Below are 21,822 nucleotides of genomic sequence, written 5' to 3'. Positions count from 1 at the left end.
TTGTGGTAGGCGCTAAGGGACAGGGATTTGTCACTAGTATCCCCACATGGGCAGAGAACAGGTGCTTTGAATTGAGATGATGGTGAGAGATGACTGAATGAGCTCTGAAAGAGCTAGTTACCCTTTTTTCAGAACTCTGTTGGAGAAGACAGAGGGTGAGAAAGAAGGAAAGAAAATTGTTTTGAAGGGCTGAACTGAGGGTCGGGAGGAAGCTCAGGTGTCTCTGTTCATGACATTGGTGGAGATGGAAGGACAGATGATCCAAGGATGCTATGGGCAGGCACAGAGTGATTGGCTCTGGGATCTCCATAGTAACTGAATTTGGAAGATGATGGACAGTTTAAGGAGTCCCTGGAGTGGAGGCCACCTCTAGGAGAGAGCTGCCCTGTAATGATGGTTGAGGGACTAGAAGAGAGAAGAGGATGTCCCATGTCTTGCTGACTATCCTGCATGGTATGCATGGTTCCTAAGTGGCTGAAGTTTCTGAAATAGCTGGCCAGAGGCTGGATGTCTAAGGCCAGGTTTGCATTGATGGTGTCTTCTCATGGTAATATCACCTGGTAGAAATACTAAACAACATGGAAGGGGTTCTCTTAAAAAAGGGTTCTAGTCTCATTACCTAATGACTGACCTTTTACTATCTAGGCATTAGGATTTTAGCACATGGATTTTGTGAAGACATACACTGAGGCTATAACAACTTGGTATAGGAACCCAGGTATAATAAACACAAGAGCAGAACAGGAGAGGTGAAGGCTGGAAGTCTCCACGGCAACCATTCCTGGGGGAGGGTCATTCAGCACTTATTGACCATCAGTTATTGGAAAGGTGGGGAGACAGTAGGTAAGCACTGATAGTGGGGGCAAAGGCAGTGAAGGGGCCACAGTGCTGGTCAATAGAATGCCTCACTAAGACACTGCTTTAGTAAGAGGCATCAGTACAGCTTGGGGGAGAGTGTTGCAGGCATCCATAGGGGTTACACTGCCAGGACTTAGTGGCTGAGAAGATATGAAAGATTTCAATGCCAGCTCTCTAGTGCATTTACACTAATGCTGGCACTGTCTGCCTCTCTTTGTTTTCAGAGATGTGTTTCCCCAAGGTCTTCCTGATGAGTATGCCTTTGTCACAACTTTCCGGTTCCGGAAAACATCACGGAAAGAAGATTGGTACATCTGGCAAGTCATTGACCAGTATGGCATCCCACAGGTATAGGCAGTGCTGCCTGGCTCCAGGACAAGTTCTGTGTCCTTCTGCCAGGAAACAAACTTGATCACTGTGTTTCCTGCAAGATGCTCAGTTCTGAGCCTAGACAGAAGTGGGGCCAGTGTGAGGAGCCCTAAGGAACCCATAGGTCTAGCTCCTTTTCCTTCCCTGGTTAGACCTTCTAAGGTTTGATATCCAGTTACTATTCTCTGAGACTTTCTGTCTAACCAAGGAAATAAACACGTGCTTTGCTGCCTATGGTGCCTTCTCTATTGGTGACCTCATAAAGTATTGGAAGAAACTTACTCAGTGTCAGGTGGTAGGGACTGACCATTAGTCTTAGCTTCCTCAGCTTGAAAGTGGGAAATGAAAGTACTTACCATGAACAGTTGGTGAAAGAATCAGGTGTTAATAAAAGCATGCTTGCATAGCACCAAGCACAGTCTAATATATAGTAAAAACTGTCACGAGTTTTTTCTTGTATAAAAGAAGATTGTCTTCAGTTCACTCACATGTGCAATTCCAAACCCTCGTTTTTACCCACCTGTAGAGTATTGGCTTTCAGTTTCATAGTTCCTCATCAGCACCAAATCCAGCAAGGAGGGATGGATCTCAAAGCCAACATCATCAACACAAGACATCATTGAGAGGAAAGCAGCACTGCCCTCCACTCTTGAGCAAGCCAAAACCCACTTGTTCTCGGACACAAAGGCCTGATCCCTGAACCCTGTCCTCTCATTGGAAATGTGAATGGGTAGACCTTTTAACTGGGAGAAACTCCCTTGGTTTTCATATCGGGTTGAAACAAAACAAAGTTTTCTAAGTACTCGGCCTTCAACAACCACGGACAGCTGTCTGAGACAACCAGCACCATCTACCTCTTATTCCCCTCTCTTGGCCTACCTCTTTCTAAGCCCTTCTCTCCCATTCTGCCTATCTTCCTTTCCCCTTCCCTTCATATAATAAGTAAATGAGGTGATGCAACCAAGATGCTAAGGACATTGTAAGGAGATGTGGAGAATACCCAGGGCATTCAGCTGCTAATTTTATTCTATTTTAACAGAATATAGTAGGGTAAAATAAGATAGAATAGCAGAATAGAATAGAAAAACAGAATGAATAAAATAGAATTGAACAGAATATAGAATATAATAGAACAGAACAGAATAGAATGTAGAATAGACTGGACTTGATATTGTTCTTCACTCTTCACAAACACAAAACTGCTCTTAGTGTGGTTCAGACACTTCAAAATTCTTAATGCACTGCATCCCCTGCATTGTGCTGCAAATAGGCTGGCTTTACTATTCTCATCTCAGGGAAAGAAAGAGCCATAGAGAGGCTCAGGAATTGACCTGAGTTTGCACAGATAATAAGAGCAGAAGTTGAGACTTGAACCAAAGCAGTTAAGACCCAAGTCTGTGCCTTTGTTCTAAGCCTGTCTGAGTCTGATAGTCCTGTTGAATAACTCACCCATAGCATCTGCAGTCACACGGAGATACAAACTCATTTTCAGTGCTGACCATGGAGGGATAGAGTTTCCTATGTGTGGGAGACTGAAAGCATTGACAGGCTTCTGTCGGCTCTGGGTTCCTTTCTGCTGCCAATGCCTGTTAACTATAGATTTGCTTTTCCAATTCCTCTGGTCTGGCAGGGTGGGACTGGGCACCTGCCATGACATTCTTGTCTGGTGAGCCCACACCACCTCCACAGTCTGGGTCTTTTCTTTCATGGCATTTGCAGAGCTTTGTACTCTCTGTCTGCCATGACTGCTGCCCCCTCCCTCTGGATTGAACAAAGTTTAGATATATCTTGGAAACAGCTATCACCACTTGCTGATGTATCTGAGGGATGAAGTGGACTCCAGGAAGTTACCCAGCTAGTGTTGCTGGACACACTTCTTGTTCCTGTGTTGCTTCCTTTTGTGCTAGAGACAGAAACATCAGAGGGAAGTCCAAGACTTTGGGGATCTCCAAAGATTGTTAGGGCCAGGATTCAGGTCTGTGAGACTACCCTGAAGAAATAGAGGACTGTGTTCAATCATGGAACACTTACACCAGATGTGCTATGTTAGGTGATTAGAAAGGAGACCCTTGTTTTCGGCTATTTATGATACCTGTAATATATATGCATGTGAACCAGTTAAAAATCTGAGGTACCCCTTGGTTGTGTAGAAGGGAGGTTGAGCCTGAAGCAGAACCTAAAAGACCAGGGCTGTGCTGTGAATATTCTTTATCAGAGAAATAGGAAGCTAACCAGGATCACTAGAAAAGACTGCAGTTTCTGGGATCTTACCTGCTTAAGTTATTGTAATTAAGATTTAGACCAGAGCCTGGCATATAAATGCTATGTAAAATGCGTACATGTATACTTACATATTGAACTCTTAGCAAGCCTGTGGTGTAAGTGCCACTATCAATACCATCTTACAAATGAAAAAAACTGCAGAGAAGTTGAATAACCTGTCTGAGGTCACAAAGTGTTAAAATGAATTCCTGGTTTCGGATGATCAGGCACTATTTATGCACTGAACTAAAACAACAACAACAACAACAAACATGATGAAGTGGATAGAGTTACTTGTGGGGATGTGGGGAAGAGAAAGGGGAGCCAGCAAGGGTTTGCTAAGGCAAACCTGGATTAGCAAAGTCAGAAAAATGCAGGCAAGAGGCTCTCAGGGCAGGTGAAGACTACTGTTAGTTAATGCCCTGTGTTCATGCATTGTCCGTGTCTGAACCCATTTCCTGTTGCGTTCCTTGTACCTGGCTTCTCTGTCACACAGTGTGTTCATCCTGGAGGGGAGGAAGAAGTGAAAGCATGACTGAAAATGTAACTATTCCCCCCAAAAGCAAACAAAAGTGACCATCCTTGCAGCGGTAGCCTCTGGGCAGCCACAGGTCACTATGAAAATCGTAAATGCACTTTAAAACGTTATGAGATAATTTTGTGTGGGGTCTGTTTGTTTTGTTTGTGCAGTTCTTAAACATGAACGTTGAAGGTGACACTATATTCTGGAGAAGCCAAACAGTTAGACAACCCTGTGTGCTGGCTCTGTGCCAGAAGATTGCAAAGGGTTGAGTGTGCAGGCAGGAGTGACTGGGATAGCCAAGGCCGACAAGAGGCTTCATTCTCTTAGAGCTGCAGTTGAGTCCTCTAGATGAGAGACAGGGGAGGTTGCCCATCTGCCTGCAGACTGGCACCTGGCATTTATATTGCATAGGGCTCAGGACTGACTCTGCCCCTCCCCACTTCTGCCTATGCTTTACCCCAGGATGTTTAGGGCACATCATGTGTAGATGTTCAAGGATTCTCCATGTCTGTCTCCTTAGGTCTCTATCCGGCTGGATGGTGAGAACAAGGCAGTTGAGTACAACGCTGTGGGTGCCATGAAGGATGCTGTCCGGGTGGTCTTCCGAGGCCCCCGAGTTGATGACCTCTTTGACCGTGACTGGCACAAGATGGCTCTAAGCATCCAGGCCCAGAATGTGTCCCTCTACATTGACTGTTTGCTGGTTCAGACGCTGCCTATTGAGGAGAGGGAGAATATCGACATCCAGGGCAAGACTGTGATTGGCAAACGTCTCTATGACAGCGTTCCCATTGATGTGAGTACCTGAGAGGCTCTTAACGTTAGTGCCAGGGCTACCAGAGGGGACCTCAGACTCTAGGTGCCTCAGTGTCCCCCACATCTGTAGTTCTGGTTTATTATCTATTTATGAATCATCACCTGGACTTTCTGAGGAGAGATGACTCTTACTCAGAAAGGAGCATGCTGGAGTCCAAATTTCCCGTTCATTCACCCATCCCTTCATTCACTCACTCATTCACTCATTGAGCTATTTGTTTTGTATACATTGATATTCTTGTTTGCTAGGCTCTCTGCTGGACACTGGTGATATTGGTACCTACAAGGGAGCACAAGATTGACATGCAAACACTAGTTCTCTTTAAAATAAAGAGCCTGAGCATCACTGGATTTGGGTGTAATGAGGGCTCCTCAACCATACTTCGACCATCCTGGAGTGGGAGAGCATGGAGAGGGCTTGCAAGTATAAACCCTGTATTCTTTCCATAGCAACCTGGTCCTTCCTGGCCATATCAGAAGCAACAGCAGCAGCAGCATTAGAGGAGCCATTTGGTGCTTAGAGGGCTAGAATATAGTGGGATTTTTGGAGAGTTAACTCCTGAGCTAGTGAGCTGCTGCTGCTGAGTTGGTCATTACTCAGACCCATGGAGGGAATAGAGAGAGAGAGAGGATTGCTCCTAGGTGTAGAACCTGGGTTCTGAGGCTTGTGTCTGCTGGAGACCCCTGAGACTCTGAGACTTTCCTCTGTTCTTTCCGAGGGACTCTAGGCTTCTCCTTCCAGTTACTGCTTATTTCTCTCAGGCCTCTGCCTCCCTCCAGAGTCTCAGGAGAGGTTTCCATGGACTATGGAACCCAGGGATTCACTCTAACATGCACCCTGCCTTTTGGTCAGTTCCCATTGGTCCTACCTTTGGATTAGCTGCCAAAGTGGCTCTCAGACGTGCAAATGACAGGGATCAGACTCCAGAATATTATCAGGATGTTCCTTTCCCTGCTGTAAGACGAGCCAATCAATCTTAGATGTATAGCCACGATCCAGTTTTTAAGTAAAGAACTAGAGAGGGCCTTGTGCTCTAGTGTGGGGCAGTGTTTGTTGACTCTTCACTCTGGTTTGTGCAACCATTGCAGGCACAGGTGGCCTCTGGGCAGTGAGCCCTTGTATGGTCACAGTGAACTCTGAATTCCCCACTCTGTGGCAACATCACGGTGCCCGTGTGATATCACTTAGTGTCACTTAGGAGGTAAAGCCAGGCACAGAGATGGAAGGACATGCTCTGATTTGTAAATTCACAAGGCGGGGTGGGGTGGGGGTGGGGGGAGGTGCAGTGATCAGTGTCTCTTTCAACTCAGTGATTGCCATTTGTTCTGGCAGTAGCAGGTAGCAGATCTGGGTCCTACCCTGAGTCTTGAATTTGGTCATCATAGTCAGCCACGAAGTGTTCCTGTGGGAACTTTAACTGGTTCTTTTAGTGGGGAGGGGGGCACCTCTCATTCCCCTCATTTCCCTCTATTAGTGAGAAGGTTTTTTTTTTGGTATCTAATGTCAAGAAATCTTGGGCCTCTGACAGACCTCCATAGCTCAGATGGAGAGTCAACATATTTTATATCCTTCCAATTGCACGGGCAAGGAAACTTATGACTGTATGGCTTGGGGCCTTAGATATGGTGTGAAGAGGCCTTGGCCTATCTAGGCTTGATGTGGGACAGGCACTGTGCCCTCTGAGCCCCTTAGTCCCCTCTATAGCTTTGTGACAACTTCTCATTGAAGGGCAGATGAAGGATCAGAGACTTGAGGTGACTTCATGATAGTTGAGTTAATCTGAACCTCAGACGCAGCCTGGTGGGCCCTGGCTCATGCTCTCAACCATCTATAACCTGATTCCACACCTAAGCTAGCAAAGGACCATTGGATGAGCACATGCATGTGGGATATGGTGGGAGGCTTGGAACCATGAGTGGACCCTGGAGATAGTTGAGCCCACAGCTGCTGTAGACTGAATTTTAGCATAGCTCTGAGACAGGAATAGGACCCAGGATAGAACGGGTGGAAATTCTGGGGCTTAGGAAGACAGTGGGCAGGAAGGGGTAAGGTGCCTGGAGTAACAGGATCAAAGGCAGTGATGGGATTTGGAAGGGGCCCCTCTGAACTTCAGCTCTATATAGCCTTGTCTGGTGGCCAAGTTGTAGTCCATGGATTACAGCTAATGTAGAAAGCAGGCCATCATCACCCGAAGACCGACCTTGCTCAAAATAAAAAATATGCATTCTGTCAGTTTCTTCCGGTTTGAATTGTTGTCTCTACAGGAAATGAAACAGACATGAGTAGATCTGCTCTTGTCCTGCTGAAGAGAGTCAAAGGTCACGAGGGGATGTGCCTTCAGTAGCACATGGTAAAAGCAGAGGGTTGAAGTCACGCAGACCCCCTAGCCCCACACAGGCAGAGCTCCTCCCTTACCAGTTCTTCTTGCTAAAGGTTCTTTCAGCTGTTCATCACATGCCTGGGCCACATCTTTCTTGTGTCTGGAGCTGCTCCAGAGCTGAGTACAAGGGGACAGAACCTCATCCCACAGTTCCTACAGAGATTTTATTGTTTCAGAGGAAAGGGGTTTTGGAGAAGGAAGGAAATGCATAGTGCTGTTGCAAGCCAGGTACTGTGTGGAGGATGGACAGGGTGAGTGGGAGCGGTGAGCCTGAGCCTGGACAGCAAGAGGAAGGTTTAAGCTGAGAGCAGCCTGCCTGTCAGGAGTGGGAGGAGGGGTCTTTCTGGACAGTGGGGCTATGAAGACAGAGTGTGTGGGAAAGAGTGTGTACTACTTTGAGAGGCCCAGGTCAGAGCTGGCAAAAAACAAACGAACGAACAGACAAACAAACAAAACAAAACATGGGGAGCTGTGTACGGGAACCTGGGCAGCAGTTTGCTGAGTTTTATTTACTGTGTGACATCCTCAGCTAGAGCTCAAGGCAGTGGTTCTGCAGGCCACTCTCACACTAGAAGAGTCTGTGACCCCAGAAAGCAGACAGATTCCAGGCCTGTAGTCACTTTACAGCTTGCTGCCAGGTACATAGGCTATAGTGCAGAGAAGTGGGGCCAGGGGGCTAGGCTAAGGCCATAATTCAGGTCCAATGAAAACATGCAAGAGCAGGTTTCTCTGCATGGCAATTGGGTACACAGACCATGCAGAGCCTCCTGTGCAGCCCAACAGTGCAGCACAGGCTTGGAAGGATCCTAAGAGCACATGGGCAGTCTGATACCATGGAGGTTCCAGCTCTTTTTTCTCTCCTCACCCTGCTTTCCAGTTTGACCTGCAGCGGATTGTGATTTACTGTGACTCGAGACATGCAGAACTGGAGACTTGCTGTGACATCCCGTTGGGTCCGGTGAGCAGACATGCAGAGTGGGCTGGAGATGGGTATGAAATATGGGGTGTGAAGTGTTCAGGGTTTGGGAATTAGTGACTGGTGCCAGGGTAGCATTGGGCCCTCAGTGTGTTTGTGTGGATTCTGAATTCATGTATTACTTCTAACCATTTATGCAGCATGAGCTGGGAGAAACCAAGTTAAACAGGGCAACAGTCAGGGTGGCCCCAAAACTTTCAGCCAAGTGTTATGACCTAGCTTTGGGGACGCCTGGAAGGTAGAGATTGGAGGGTGCTCTGAGGAGGTCACAGTGGATTGATGCACTCAGTGCTCAGAAGATGGGAAACTACCATGCTTTGGGATAGGCAGTAAGATGGAGCAGTGAGGATGCTAAAGGCCCCAGAACTGAGAGTTGGACCCATCAGGCCTTTGCCTGTAGGGTTTGTTCCCCTCTGACCTCATCACCCACATCTCCAAATTCCACCTCCTCCCTGTTTCTCTATCAAATCCTAGTTCCAAGATATGCGTGAAAGATGAGAGGGGAATGGAGCCTGCGTCCCATGGTTCAAGGATGAGCTCCATGTTCAGTGCCTGGCAGTCCAGGCTTGGGGACACAGTAAGAGCTCCAATATTGTGCTTTTTGTTCTGCACTCCTATAGTATGCAGGGGCTGGGGATCTAGGTATCTGGATAAGGATGTGGAGAGAGAGAGAGAGAGACAGAGGAGAAGGAAGGAAAGAAAGGGGCCATAGAAGCTGAGGGGATATAGGGAGGGTGGGAAGAGGAGGGTAGGGATAGGGAGCCTGTGGGTGTTAACCTGTAAGATGGAGGATTTCCTAGGTTATCTCATTCATTCGGACTCAGAAGCTGATAAGGGAAACACCTTTGTCTCCATCCTTTATGGTGAACCCTGAGGCCAATGTAGTGAAGTGGTTCCTCCAGGTTGATGAGCTGGTCAGTGTCTAGAGCTTGGCTGCGTAGCCTATCCACGATGAGGTCTTAAGAGACCCACAGGCCTGCTGTCAGGTGTGTCCTGTTAACTCATATGTCCTCGGAAGCTTCTAGGTTTTCTTTCCCTGCCCAGTTCCTTCAATAGTCCTGGAGATCACCAGGGGACAGGCAGATCCTGACTCTTTGATCTTTCCTTCCAGTGTCAGGTGACTGTGGTGACAGAGCCGCCACCTGCGCCTCCACAGCTGCCCACCCCTGGGAGCGAACAGATCGGGTTCTTGAAGACCATCAACTGCTCATGCCCTCCTGGAGAAAAGGTAGTCCACCCTACGTTCCATAGTCTGCCCTCCGTTCCTAGCCTTTAGTCTCTGAGCTGAGTGCAGCAGACAAGGTCGGCTGGCAGGACCGCTCTGACAGTGAGGAAAAGTGGGAGCCTCCCATCACACCTGGTCTACCAGACCAGGATGGCGCCAGGCTCGCTGTGGCTTTCAGGACCTCATTGGGTTCCTTGGAATGTCTGTTTCTCACTTTTGTGCACAATGGGAAGGGGGATTCTCAGGCTTAGATGTAATTAATGCTTTCCTGCAGCTAACAATCTGTTACTGGGCTCTCTCAGGCTGTTACCTAGGCCATCCCTATTTTTGTTGTTTCCTTTGCTTAGCCATACTCCCTAATCTGAATGTGTGTTATTATGTGTGTGGGGTGGATGTATATGTTTATGAATAAAGGTTTGGGCATCATTTTGACTTTTAGAAAATGCTCGTGCTTGTGAAAATCATACCTCTATTCCACTGGACACATTTAAGTTCTTGGCTTGAACCCAAGGCTTTCATTTGCTTTTTCTCTATAGACCTTTCATACACACACACACACACACACACACACACACACACACACACACACAGTTATGAGGTTAGTAAGGAAAGGAGCAGAAATGTGTCTTAGTCTAACATATGTGTCTGCCCCATCTGCATGGTGTTAGCACACACGAAGGACTATGACGCTCTTCCCAGTACTAGTGACACCCAGACTCAAGTGAATGAGAGATGAGGTAACTGGATCAGACACTTTGGATATCTGAGCAGCAGTAAGACATCTAGTGACTATGTTGTTCCCTTTCCTCCCCACCCCAAGCTCACCCCCCTCCCCCCGCCTCACCCGTTATATTCACATGTTTCATTCATTCTTCTTCTGTGCAGAGAGCCAGGCTCTTGGGAAGGCATGGAGTCACTGAGGAACTTCTAGTCAAGTGAAGTTGCCAGATAACTGGTTCGACTTGCCAAATGCCAATTACACTCTGAACTTGGAATTCTTTTCAGGCAGTAGGTGCCATTAGGATGCTCCATGCCCCGTGCCTGTTAGAGAAGAAGCAGTCAGAAAAAAAAAAAAAAAAAAAAAAAAAAAGAGTTGGGCCGGGCAATGGTGGCGCATACCTTTAATCCCAGTACTTGGGAGACAGAGGCAGACAGATTTCTGAGTTTGAGGCCAGCCTGGTCTACAAGTGAGTTTCAGGACAGCCAGGGCTACACAGAGAAACCCTGTCTCAAAAAAAACAGAAGAAAAAAAAAAGAGTTGGGATCAGCACACTCAGGCTAGGCAGCTGCTCTCTGAGTTGCAGATTCAGGCTCACCCTGCACAGATCCATTCCATGTGCCATCGAAGTCTCAAGCAGCTGTCTAAATCCACATCCTCCTGAGTCCTGCCTGCCTTCAGTTAGAGCTTCTGTGGGAAAGGGTGTGGGGAGGCTTTGCTCTCCTGCTGCTGTATACAGATAGAAGATGCAACCAAACCCACCTTCCCCAGTCAAATGCTTCCTCCTGGATTCTGGTGGGTCCCATGTGGTCACTGCTTCTCATCCCAAGAGGCATCCCCTGTTGGCTACTCTTCTTCCCACTGTCTAACTCACGAGTTCCTGGCTCTCCACTGTTCTTCTTGGCATGGTTTAAGGATCCCTGTCCACTCCTTCCATTCCTGAGTGACCCATGACACGCCCATAGTGCTCCTAATCTCATGTCGCAGTCTCCCTCTCAGCTCCCACATCAGATAAAAACTGCTTGTTTCTTGCACGGGAGGTCATCTCTATCACCTTTGGCCATATGAAGCTATTGTACTTCCTGCCTGAAACATTTCTCTCTTTCCTTGAGCAGCTTTCCCTAGGTGGCACCTGCTCTTCATCTACAGCACAAGCAGTAAGCGAGTCTTTGCTGAGCATGATGTTGTCTGTGATGTCCCTCTGTGCTTCCTTTCTTCCCTTGCCATTCACCCCCTCCCCATTCAATGACTATCCAGAACCTTCTTTTCTAAGATAAGTCCATTTTCTCCCCTAAGGCTTCAATATACTGCAACCATGGCCGAACTGGACTGATAACATTTCCTTGATTTTTCTTTTATACAGTCCTAAGTTCCAGTTGACAGAGATAGAATATTGTCCCTGTCTTGGCAACTGCTGTGCATCTTGACACGGGGGCGGGGGGCTATTGTATAGTGCTTGAATTGATGGATAAATAGTCTGGAAAGGCGGATGGCTAGTAAGGTAGACAGATGGGAGTGATGGACAAAGGCACACATCCTCACATTCCCTTCGCAGAATGAGACTCTACCAATTAAGCTGAGTTGTTGTTGTAGTCTCAGCATCTTATTCTGGGTGCCATCACCCGATAACCTAGCCACATCATCATTCATAGTTCCTGGCCATGGACAATAAACACCTGCTATGTCCTTCATACTGGGTTTCACTGAGATTTTTAAGACCACAGAATATGGCCTCTGTGAGTCTTGGTCTGCTATCTGGTTAGGGAGAGAGAATCCTGAGACCTGGGTCACCCTAGGGAGCTAACCATCTTCCTATGAACAGGTGAACAAGAAGACCTACTCACTGAAATAGGCCATGTGGAGGAGCTACCTGCCCACCTGTGAAGCTGTTGTGGCTCCAGGCTTCTCCTTCTCCTGCATCTGTGTGTCTGTCAGAAATTGGCATGAGACCTGAGAAGTTACAGTCCTCTTACTTCACAGCCTGGAACCTCTGTTCTACTCTCTGATGTGTGTGTGTGTGTGTGTGTGTGTGTTCAGAAATTGGCATGAGACCTGAGAAGTTACAGTCCTCTTACTTCACAGCCTGGAACCTCTGTTCTACTCTCTGATGTGTGTGTGTGTGTGTGTGTGTGTGTATGTATCTCTCTCTCTCTCTTTGTGTGTGTGTGTGTGTGTGTGTGTGTGTGAGAGAGAGAGAGAGAGAGAGAGAGAGAGAGAGAGAGAGAGACCTCTTTACCTCCCATTAATGAATGAGGACATGGACCATTTTCCTTCCCTGTTTCTGGCTGTGTTTACACCTTTGGTCCCCCAGTGTAGCCACTGGGGGATCATGGTGAATTTTATCCCTACAGGTTTGCATTTGGAGAGCAGGACTCTCAGCAAATGTCAGCAATTTTCTACTCACTATCTGACCAACCTGACTTAGCATAAGACACGTTTTAGAGCCCTTGAGGTGGTAATTAACTTATATAAAAGATGGGAGGAATTAACTTATGGCCTTTACTATTTCTTCTTGCCTTTCTTCCTGCAGGGTGAGAGGGGCTTTGCTGGCCCTCTGGGACTCCCTGGTCAGAAGGTCAGTACCTGCATGGTATAGTGTTCTTTGCTTTAACCTCCATGGAGTCATGGCAGGGGTGTGTTAGATCACTCTCCTACCTCCTTTGTGGTTGCCCTGGAGCTGGTTACGATGCTGCAATAAGAACAAATGACATGGGGTCCAAGCTGTAAGGCTCTGACCTGCCCAGAGCTGCACCTCTCAGCCTGGAGATGTAGAGAAAGGAGGGCAGGATTGCCCTAGCTCAGTCCTGCCACTCATGTGCTCTAACAGGCCCATCTCTCCAAAGTCATCTGCATCAATCCTTGCAAGCTGATTAATTCCAGAAGCATTTAAGATGTGGGATTTAGGAGTTATTAAAATTGTACAAACTATTAATCTCTCATGCCCAAAGTTCCTTGCTTGCAAGCAGCCTCTTACTCCTCCCTTAGTCTCCAGCAGGCTACCTTCTCTGTCACTGTTTCGGTCTTGGAACACTGATGGGTGGGAGGTCACTGCATGGGGGGGCTTCTTTGCTTTTGCACAACTAATACATTGTCTGGGGCTAAAGTATGGTAGCAGAGACATGGAGACAGCGATGATTCTTAGCTTCTTCTGTTACTGTATTCTCCATCTACGTGTACAGCTTGCTCATCTTATCTGAATACCATACTCTTTCCCTCTCCATACCACGCCCACCTTCCCATCCTACCTTGGCCTCTCCGTCTGTCATTCTTCCTGTTTCCTGTCTTTCTTGGTTTTGAATCTATATGCCATGGTATTAGTATATACCTTCTCCACAGCAAGTTGACACCAGGATAAAGGGTTGTTGAAGCATTCACACAAAGGCCACGTATGGCATATGCTCAGGTCTGGCAGGGCCTGTGATTTGTGAATAAATTCAAGGAACGTGAGGGAATTTGACTTCGGTGCTTCTTCCCTTCCAAGGTAGGACAGGTGACCTCATGACACAGTCACCCAGGATGACTTCAGGATATCTTCAGTTCTTCTAGGGAACTGGGGCAAGGTTGGCTGTGAGCAGCCTATAATGACAGAAGTCTAGGAGAGCTTTGGGGGAGTATCTTACCTAATTCTCCTTTTGCTTTTAACCCTCTAGGGAGATGCAGGACCCATTGGACTAATGGGTGCTCCTGGACCCAAGGGAGAAAAAGGAGACAGTGTAAGTTAGAGGCTGCTTTTCTATATCAATGGTCTACATGGCTGGTGTAGGAGGCACGGGGCTCCCACTTGCATCTTAGCCTGGTCATATTCATCAGCAAGTGTGGACTGACAGCCTGGTGAATGTAGGCACTGAGTGCATCCAAACCATGTCTCTATTTGCTGGACATGGCCATAGTATTCTTTGCCTTGCCTCTCATTCTGTCTATCCCCAGAGTTCTGTTTTTCCAAAGTTGTATTCTTGTGATGCCTGAAATCAACCATTTTGTAGTGTCCCCTACACTCTGGACATCTCACATGCTTATTCTAATGGATATATATCTACTTTTACCAATAAGAGCATTATTAACAAGTGTATTAAATAGATCAACTAAAAAGCAGATGTTCAGGCAGGATGTAAAATGTCTGATTTATCATCCTGTCTAAAGAAGATATACTTTACATTCAAGATGCAAACAGGGAACTGGGAGTGTGGGTCAGTAGTAGAGTGCTTGCCTAGCAGACACAAGGCCCTGAGATCTATCCCCAACGAGAGTGTATGCATGTGACCACACACACACACACACACACACACACACACAAATACATACACATGGTGCACATACGTATCTCTAGCTGCATGTGTAGCAGAAGATGGCCTAGTCGACCATCACTGGGAAGAGAGGCCCCTTGGTATTGCAAACTTTATATGCCCCAATATAGGGGAATGCCAGGGCCAAGAAGCAGGAGTGAGTGGGTAGGGGAGCAGGGCAGAGGGAGGGTATAGGGAACTTTCTGGATAGCATTTGGAAAATATCTACTAAAAAAAAGGAGGAGGGGGGATTGAAAATTACCATTTTTAAATTAGAAAACAGAACATTAGGATAATCATACCAGTGTTAGACAAAATGGACTTTAGGACAGAACAGTTCATAAAAGGAGGTACTTTTGGATTGAAAAGACGGTTCTTTAAGATACGTAACAATAAACATAAGCAATTGACAGCAGAGCTTCAAGATGTATAACATACAATTGGTAAATTTCAAAGGAGAAATGGACAATTCCACAGCAGTGGCTGCGACCTTGTATACTTCACTCCCAGTGAAAGACAGAGCAGCCTGCCATGCAGCACACTGGGAACCTTCCCACATTGCTATTGGGGAATCGTGCAGCCTCTAGAACAGTCCTGTAGTTCTCATGAGCCTAAACATGGAGTTACCATGTTAGACAGCTATTCAGTCCCTCTCAAAAGAAACACAGTGTATTCTCACAGAAAAACTCATGCATACACTTTCAGAGTGCCATTCTTTTAATTAAAAAGTGGAGGCAAGATAGTGGCCACATATAAAGAATAAGTAAAGTGTGCTGAGTCTACAGCAAGGGAAGTTGCACTATGGGGTATGATGTGGGTGAATCTTAGAAGACTTTGCTGAGTGAGGGAAGGTGGTCATTAAAGGGACGTTACTACAAATGTTTACAATGGAAAACTGGTTAGTGTTTGTCAAGGGCTGAGAATGGGAAATGGGAGCAGCTGCCTGTGGGCTGAACTCTTTTTGGAAATAGTGAAAATGTTCTGAAATGATTGTGATTATTGTTGTACAACTCTGTAAGTAAATGAAACTCATTTAATCAGTTGCTTTCAATAGGTGAATCAGATGGTATGCAAATTATATCCCAATAAGGCTGTTTTGAAAACAGCAATTAGTATCTGGAATGTTAAATTATTGGGAAATTAATTGATAAGACGCTCATGAGAACCTACAGTGATAAACAGCCCATCTTTTTCAGAGGTGACAGGCAGAGTTGATGAGATAGTAAGTGTAGTCAGATAGTATGTAGTTGCTTGAACTCTTGGGTGATGCCACACCACAGAGATGCTCCCTCCCTAACCCTGTGCCTTCTGCTTTCCTTCTGTAGGGACGAGGACCATTCATCCATGGGGAAAAGGGTGAGAAGGTGAGTCTCCCTTTATCGAGTTTCTCCAGGGCACAGGGGTGGATTTGTAAGAAATATGTGGAACCTCATTACCCTTCTGTAGATTGAATGGGGATAAGAAGCCCCTTGTCTGCAGGCCTGCTTTCTGTGTGTCCCCTGACTTGGGTGGTAGAAGCAAATGCAGACACATCAGGAGGGGAGAGCAGGCCAAGTCAGAAAATGGTGGTAGAGAGAAGTGAGGAACAGGGACTGAATGTCCCAGCGTCCCATAGAACTGTCTACTGGAAATTTGGCCACTCTAGCAGTGCTTGAGAAATAGTGGCCTGGTCAGGACACCCAAGTAGAGTGTAGATCAGGAGGAGGGCTTGCTTCATATGAATCTGGTTTACAGTGCCCAGGGAAGAGAGTAACTCCTGGGACTCAGCTGAAAGGGGACAGAGCCAGAGAAACTACTTGAGGACCACCAGATAGGACATCAGATATGAAGCATGCTTAGGCTTCATGCACTGTGGTAGAGGACCAGTGAAAAGTCTCTGTATGGTCAGGAGGCTGAGGACGCTCAGATAGCAAGAACAGGGATAGGAGAGGGGGCTGTCCAGAGAAATCTGGAAATGAATCAAGGGATGACTTAAAAGCCATGGTGCTGAGGAGTAGAGCTGATGCGTTGTGATTGGTCAGACAGAGGGCTGGAGGGGAGTGTGTGCTCCTGACACAGAGTAATTCATTTGTGTGTGCATGTTATGGAAATACATGTGGGAAAGGGAAAGTACATTGAAATCAACCATATAAGATGACTATCTGTGATTAATGTTGAAGACACCATCCAGACATTGCTGATAGCACTTGGGGCCAGTTGGACTCAGTAACCTCATCCTTTGTAAAACTGTTAAGACTTCTGTAACGTGCACTGTTCCTACCCCAGTGATGCTTTCTGTGCTGTTGAATAAATACAGGACAAAGCCCTTTGTTAGGGATATGCACAGACACGGACAGATTCACTAGGCAGCAGTCAGACAGGCATAGAATCAGATTAATACAATAGACAGGAGATGGCAGAAGACACAGGGAGAGAAGCAAGAGGACTCAAGTATGGGCTCACTCTTAGTTAAATTACTCCATGGGGAAGTGATTTTCTTTCCCTTAATGTAGCACTGCTATATTACTGGTGACTCTGGGTTTGTTATCAATGTGTTCAAAATGATATTCTTGCCCTTGAGAAGCATCCATGAGACTGCACAGTGTACATGTGTGTGTCACTGATGTCATTGGAGATCTGGCCCTTATGAGGGCAGATACTATGCTAGTATGGGTTATATAATCTCCTGGTGTAGGGATCGTTGTGTCATACATGACCTGACCTATGAGAAGATGAAGAGCTGTTCAGTGAGAGCCCATCAGTACTTTTCCTTCTGCATTTATTCTAAGAAGCATTAAGAAATGCTTGCTTATATACCAAAACAGACTTTATTAGTGAGACTTGAAACATGTGAATAATGTATATATGCAACTAAAAACAAATGATGATGCAGGGAACACAGAGTGAAAAATTACACATAAATAATGTAGTCGAGCCCCACAGTGCAAGATCTTGACTAGGAAAATAATGAATGGCCAGAAATAGAGTATTTTGCCACTTTCCAGAACTTTGTAAAATATATACAACCTAGGTTGTGGAGGGGTAAGATAAATTAATGCAGTACCTGCCTCTAAGTATCAAGGGAAGTGAGAAGAGGTGAGGATAAGTATCTGGGGGAAAGGAAATATCACAAACCAGACTTGGACATGCAGGCAAATAAGTAGTGCTACTTGGAAAGTTAAGTTGAAAGGATGGCAGGTTCAAAGCCAGCCTGAGCAACTAAGGCAGACCTGTTCAACACATACACACACATACACACACACACACACACACACACACACACACACACACACACACACACACTCACCAAGGCAGTCACTATGATCACTGTGGCTAATAGGACAGTTAGTATCTAAAGGGACATTCTCACTTGATTCTGCTGTGATTAGAGAAGACCATGCCAGTGACATATAGCTTCATGCTGTTCCTTCTCTGATCCCAACATGGCACACCCACCTTGAACTATAAAAGTCCACACTGTAGAAGAATAGGTCCTTTTGGCCTAATGCCGTCATCCTTAGGGTATTGTCAAAGCAGGCCCTCTTTGAAATTGCAAAATTAGAAGGGTCTTTGGAAGAAAGGCAATAATGTAGAGTAAAATGCAGATGGAGACCTGCCATGTGTGGCTGCCTTTTGGATGCCTCCCTTCTAGAATAGTGACCAGGGACGAGTTTCCAAAATCATACATCACTTATCCATACCAGAGACATTTATGTTTGGATATTTTCTCCCTCAAAAATCTCACATTTCAAAATTCTCCTTGGAATGTGGAATTGTAAAAATGAATCTATATGAGTAGAATCACGGTCCTTATGAGAGGGCCCCAAGGGAGAGCCTTTTACACCTTCTGTCATATACATGCATGAGCAAGAAAATGTTCTCCAGGAACCAGTGGGTGGCCTTCACAAGACAGTGAATCTTCCCAGGTCATAACCTTGGACCTGCAGCATGCTGGACTGTTTGAAACAGATTACTGTTATTTCTAAATTCTCCAGCTAGGTTGGTGTGGAGTGTCTCAGAGAAGGGGTATCTGAGAAAGGAGAATTACAAGATATAGCAAGGAATAATGGGTACATCTTTAATTTGCTGTTTCTCTCCAGAAGCAGGAGGTATTGTTAGCTTGGGGATCTATACAGAGAGCGGATCTATTGACTAATGTGATGGATTTGTCTAGAATGCCGATTGGACTTTGTCTTGAGACACATTAGTGTGTAATGGGAAAACTCCTGACATCATCCTTTAACTAGTATTTTAACACAGTCTAGTACTTAGTTTTCCAGCATTTTGAGGAGGCTAGACTGTGTCCAAGATCATTGAGCTGATAGGTTATTGTATTTAGGTTGCACATCTCTGGTACATGCATGCCCATTCAGTGTCCCCTTCTGAATGAAATGTTGGTATCTAGGAGTTCTTTACCCTTAAAACTCTTTGGTATGAGCCAGGCAGTGGTGGTGCATGCCTTTAATCCCAGCACTTGGGAGGCAGAGGCAGGCAGATTTCTGAGTTCAAGGCCAGCCTGGTCTACAGAGATTATGATAGCCAAGTTTTTTTTACAAAAATTAAAAGGGTTTAGGAGAAAGTTTGTTTGTTTGTTTATATGCCTTCACCCATCCTAGCATGCTGAGGGCAAATACTGAAAGAATAAACCAAGGTACTTTAGGAACTGTCTGTGGTGCTGAAGGGTACCTTGGAAGACATTTGGGTTCAAGACTCTCAGAGCCCAGGGGTTGAAAGAGAACCGGGCGTGGTGGCCCACACCTTTAATCGCAGCACACGGGAGGCAGAGGCAGACGGATTTCTGAGTTCGAGGCCAGCCTGGTCTACAAAGTGAGCTCCAGGACAGCCAGGGCTATACAGAGAAACCCTGTCTTGAAAAAAAAAAAAAAAGAAAAGAAAGGAAATAGAGAAAGTCATCAATTTTTCTCCTCCCTTCATGTGACACTCAGGTACTAGCAAAGTCATAAGACTAAGGGCTTCAGACCAGATGTTGAGAGCCTACATGGGAAAGGTAAATGTTTGGTGACTAGACTGTGTTCAGTTAGGCCAAGTGGGAGGACCCTAGGCACAGACTTAAGAGAGCCAGACCTTAGCTCAGCCACTTAGCAGCTGCATGACAAGGGACCATGACTTCATCCCTCTAATCCTGGCTTTTCTCCTCTGTGACTTGGCAAATACATACTAGAACCAGATGGGTTTTTGCAAGGATTAAATGAACTAATGAAAATAAATTACTTGTATTTGTGAAAAGAGATTATGAGCATTACATATAATTACTCTTACACCAGCCGCGTTCCGTTTTTAATACCAAATGACATCTTTTACACCCTTGCCACTCATAAGTTCTTATCCTAGGAGGTTGGCAGCTGCAGAATGTCAGAACTCTCCTGTCTCCCTCCTGCCCAGAGGAGGAGTTCTGCAGCATCCAAGACCCCAGAAATTCGAGCAAGTATAGACTGAAAGTATCTCACAGGTGCCAATGTAAAGGTCCCGTCGTTTCTTCAGTTTATGTGAAATAATTCACATGACATCAAAGAGTAATAGCAGCATCAACAATTTCTAAGCCCTTACTACCACCTCCCAGGATTCATGCACAAATCATTTAGCTTAACTTTTGAGCTGGACATTCTTGTTCTTATTTTGCAGTGAGTCTTGGAACTGTTCACTTTACCAGTGTATGTGAACGAGGTTGGGTGTAAGACCATGTTGTCTGACTCCATAGTCTGCATTTGTCTGTGCCTAAGCCAGCAAAGAACAACTTTGGAGTTGTATTAAACCAACTAGTCAGATCCTGAGGGAGCTTGTTCATTAAGACTACTGTGGGTGAGAGAACATGTCTGCCTAATCAGGTTCCAGGCTGTACTGTTAGGACTGGCTCAGGATCCTCTCTTTCTTTGAGGGCCTCTGTCTGGGATGTTTCTAATACTTTTCTCAGAGGGTTCACTTGGCATGCTTGCTGCCAGATAGATGAGGTATATCACACTGGCAGAGTCCCTCTAGCTGGGGGCATTTCGAAATGAGCCATGGCAGTCAGCTCTCCAAGAAAGCAAGAGACATCTGTTATCTGGTAATTACACTTGCTCAATGAAGTGCCAAAGTCCCTGAGGCTTGGGATACTGACAAGTGGGTGTCAGTGTATGAGTAATGTCTTATTAGATGTTGTCTTTCATGTAATCATGGGACAGGGAAATCAAAGTCTAGACTTGGAAACAAAACTACAAACTTGAGTTAGAATGTTAAACATGGAGTTGGGAAAATCTCTTTCCTAGCAGCCTTGGTTGTCTTCTTACAATGGATATAAGCACACTATCTATTTGCAATTTTTCAAATAGACAAAGTGATGATTTCCTTTTTATAAGTGAAATATGCAGATTTAGAAATATCACCCCAAATATCAGTAGCACTTTGCTTGGTTTAAACTTTCCTGCCTCGAAAGCATTACCTGGCCACTCTTGAGCCAGAATCAGATTCCTCCCTGAATCATGCCTCCTGCAGTAAATAGAGTCAAGACTCTATTTACTGATGCTAAAGCCAAAAACAAGGTTGGGGTAAATATTAATATGTTTTTGAAAATTGTATATATGTATACAATGTATGTGGATCGTATTCACTTCTCCCAGGACCCTCCTGTCACATTTTCCTCCACCCTTACTTATTTTCCTCCTTCCTTCCTTCCTTCCTTCCTTCCTTCCTTCCTTCCTTCCTTCCTTCCTTCCTTCCTCCCTCCCTCCCTCCCTCCCTCCCTCCCTCCCTCCCTTCCTTCCTTCCTTCCTTCCTTCCAACCCACTGAATCTAATTAGTGCTATCCACAGGCACATGGGTATGACATTACCCACTGGGCCATTGAGAACCGACCGATGGCTATACTTCTAAAAAAAAAAGATTCTTCTTCTCACAGCATCTGTCAACAATAAATAGCTAATTCTTACACACAAAAATGTATTGGTCACTGTGTAAAAACTAGGAGATGCAAGATGGCAATGGCTGCTTTCAGTGGTAGCTGAAGGATGTGCTCTACAGCTTGTGGCTCTGTCCTAACATTGCAGAAGAGGTCAGCCAGGTCCCTGAACTTATTTTCAAGGGCACTAGCTTCACTCCCTAAGGGTCCTGACTCTGAAAACTGCCGCATGGGGGTTAGGTTTCAACATAGGAACTCCAACAATCAGACTTTGGGAGAGATTGTGTTACTCCACTAAGCTAACAGAGCACAGAGGATGTATAGAAGTCCAGACCTCTCTTGCTTCTTTGTCCTTTCCCTTCCTGCCTGCTCTGGTTTGTCTTTCGAAACTTTATTATGGTCATTCCCTTTGAGAATCTTCCGAGGCTGAATCTTCCCTTACCAAAACCAGGGAAGTATCCATTCTATTCTCCACTCTTTACTGACTCACTTTGTGGTTGTGGTAGGGATAATTTGGTTTTATATTTTTACTTTGTT

The 21,822-nt window shown here is 45.7% G+C and overlaps 1 protein-coding gene across 4 annotated transcripts in view; it reads left to right on the top strand.

The window, feature by feature from the left end:
- Positions 1-21,822, top strand: part of Col22a1 (collagen, type XXII, alpha 1) — a 355,185-nt gene that overhangs the window by 172,532 nt on the left and 160,831 nt on the right. For all 4 annotated transcript variants that reach the window (XM_006521382.4, XM_006521381.3, XM_006521378.4 and 1 more), the window contains 7 exons: positions 1,083-1,206; positions 4,533-4,808; positions 8,087-8,167; positions 9,297-9,413; positions 12,659-12,703; positions 13,779-13,841; positions 15,737-15,775. In XM_006521382.4, coding sequence (XP_006521445.1) covers positions 1,083-1,206; positions 4,533-4,808; positions 8,087-8,167; positions 9,297-9,413; positions 12,659-12,703; positions 13,779-13,841; positions 15,737-15,775 — 745 coding nt within the window. The remainder of the gene's footprint in view (positions 1-1,082; positions 1,207-4,532; positions 4,809-8,086; positions 8,168-9,296; positions 9,414-12,658; positions 12,704-13,778; positions 13,842-15,736; positions 15,776-21,822) is intronic.

Source organism: Mus musculus, chromosome 15 (genome assembly GCF_000001635.26).
Source record: "Mus musculus strain C57BL/6J chromosome 15, GRCm38.p6 C57BL/6J".
Classification (NCBI taxonomy): domain Eukaryota; kingdom Metazoa; phylum Chordata; class Mammalia; order Rodentia; family Muridae; genus Mus; species Mus musculus.
The sequence above is the reverse complement of the archived record's forward strand: the minus strand, read 5'-3'. Positions and strand labels throughout refer to the sequence as shown.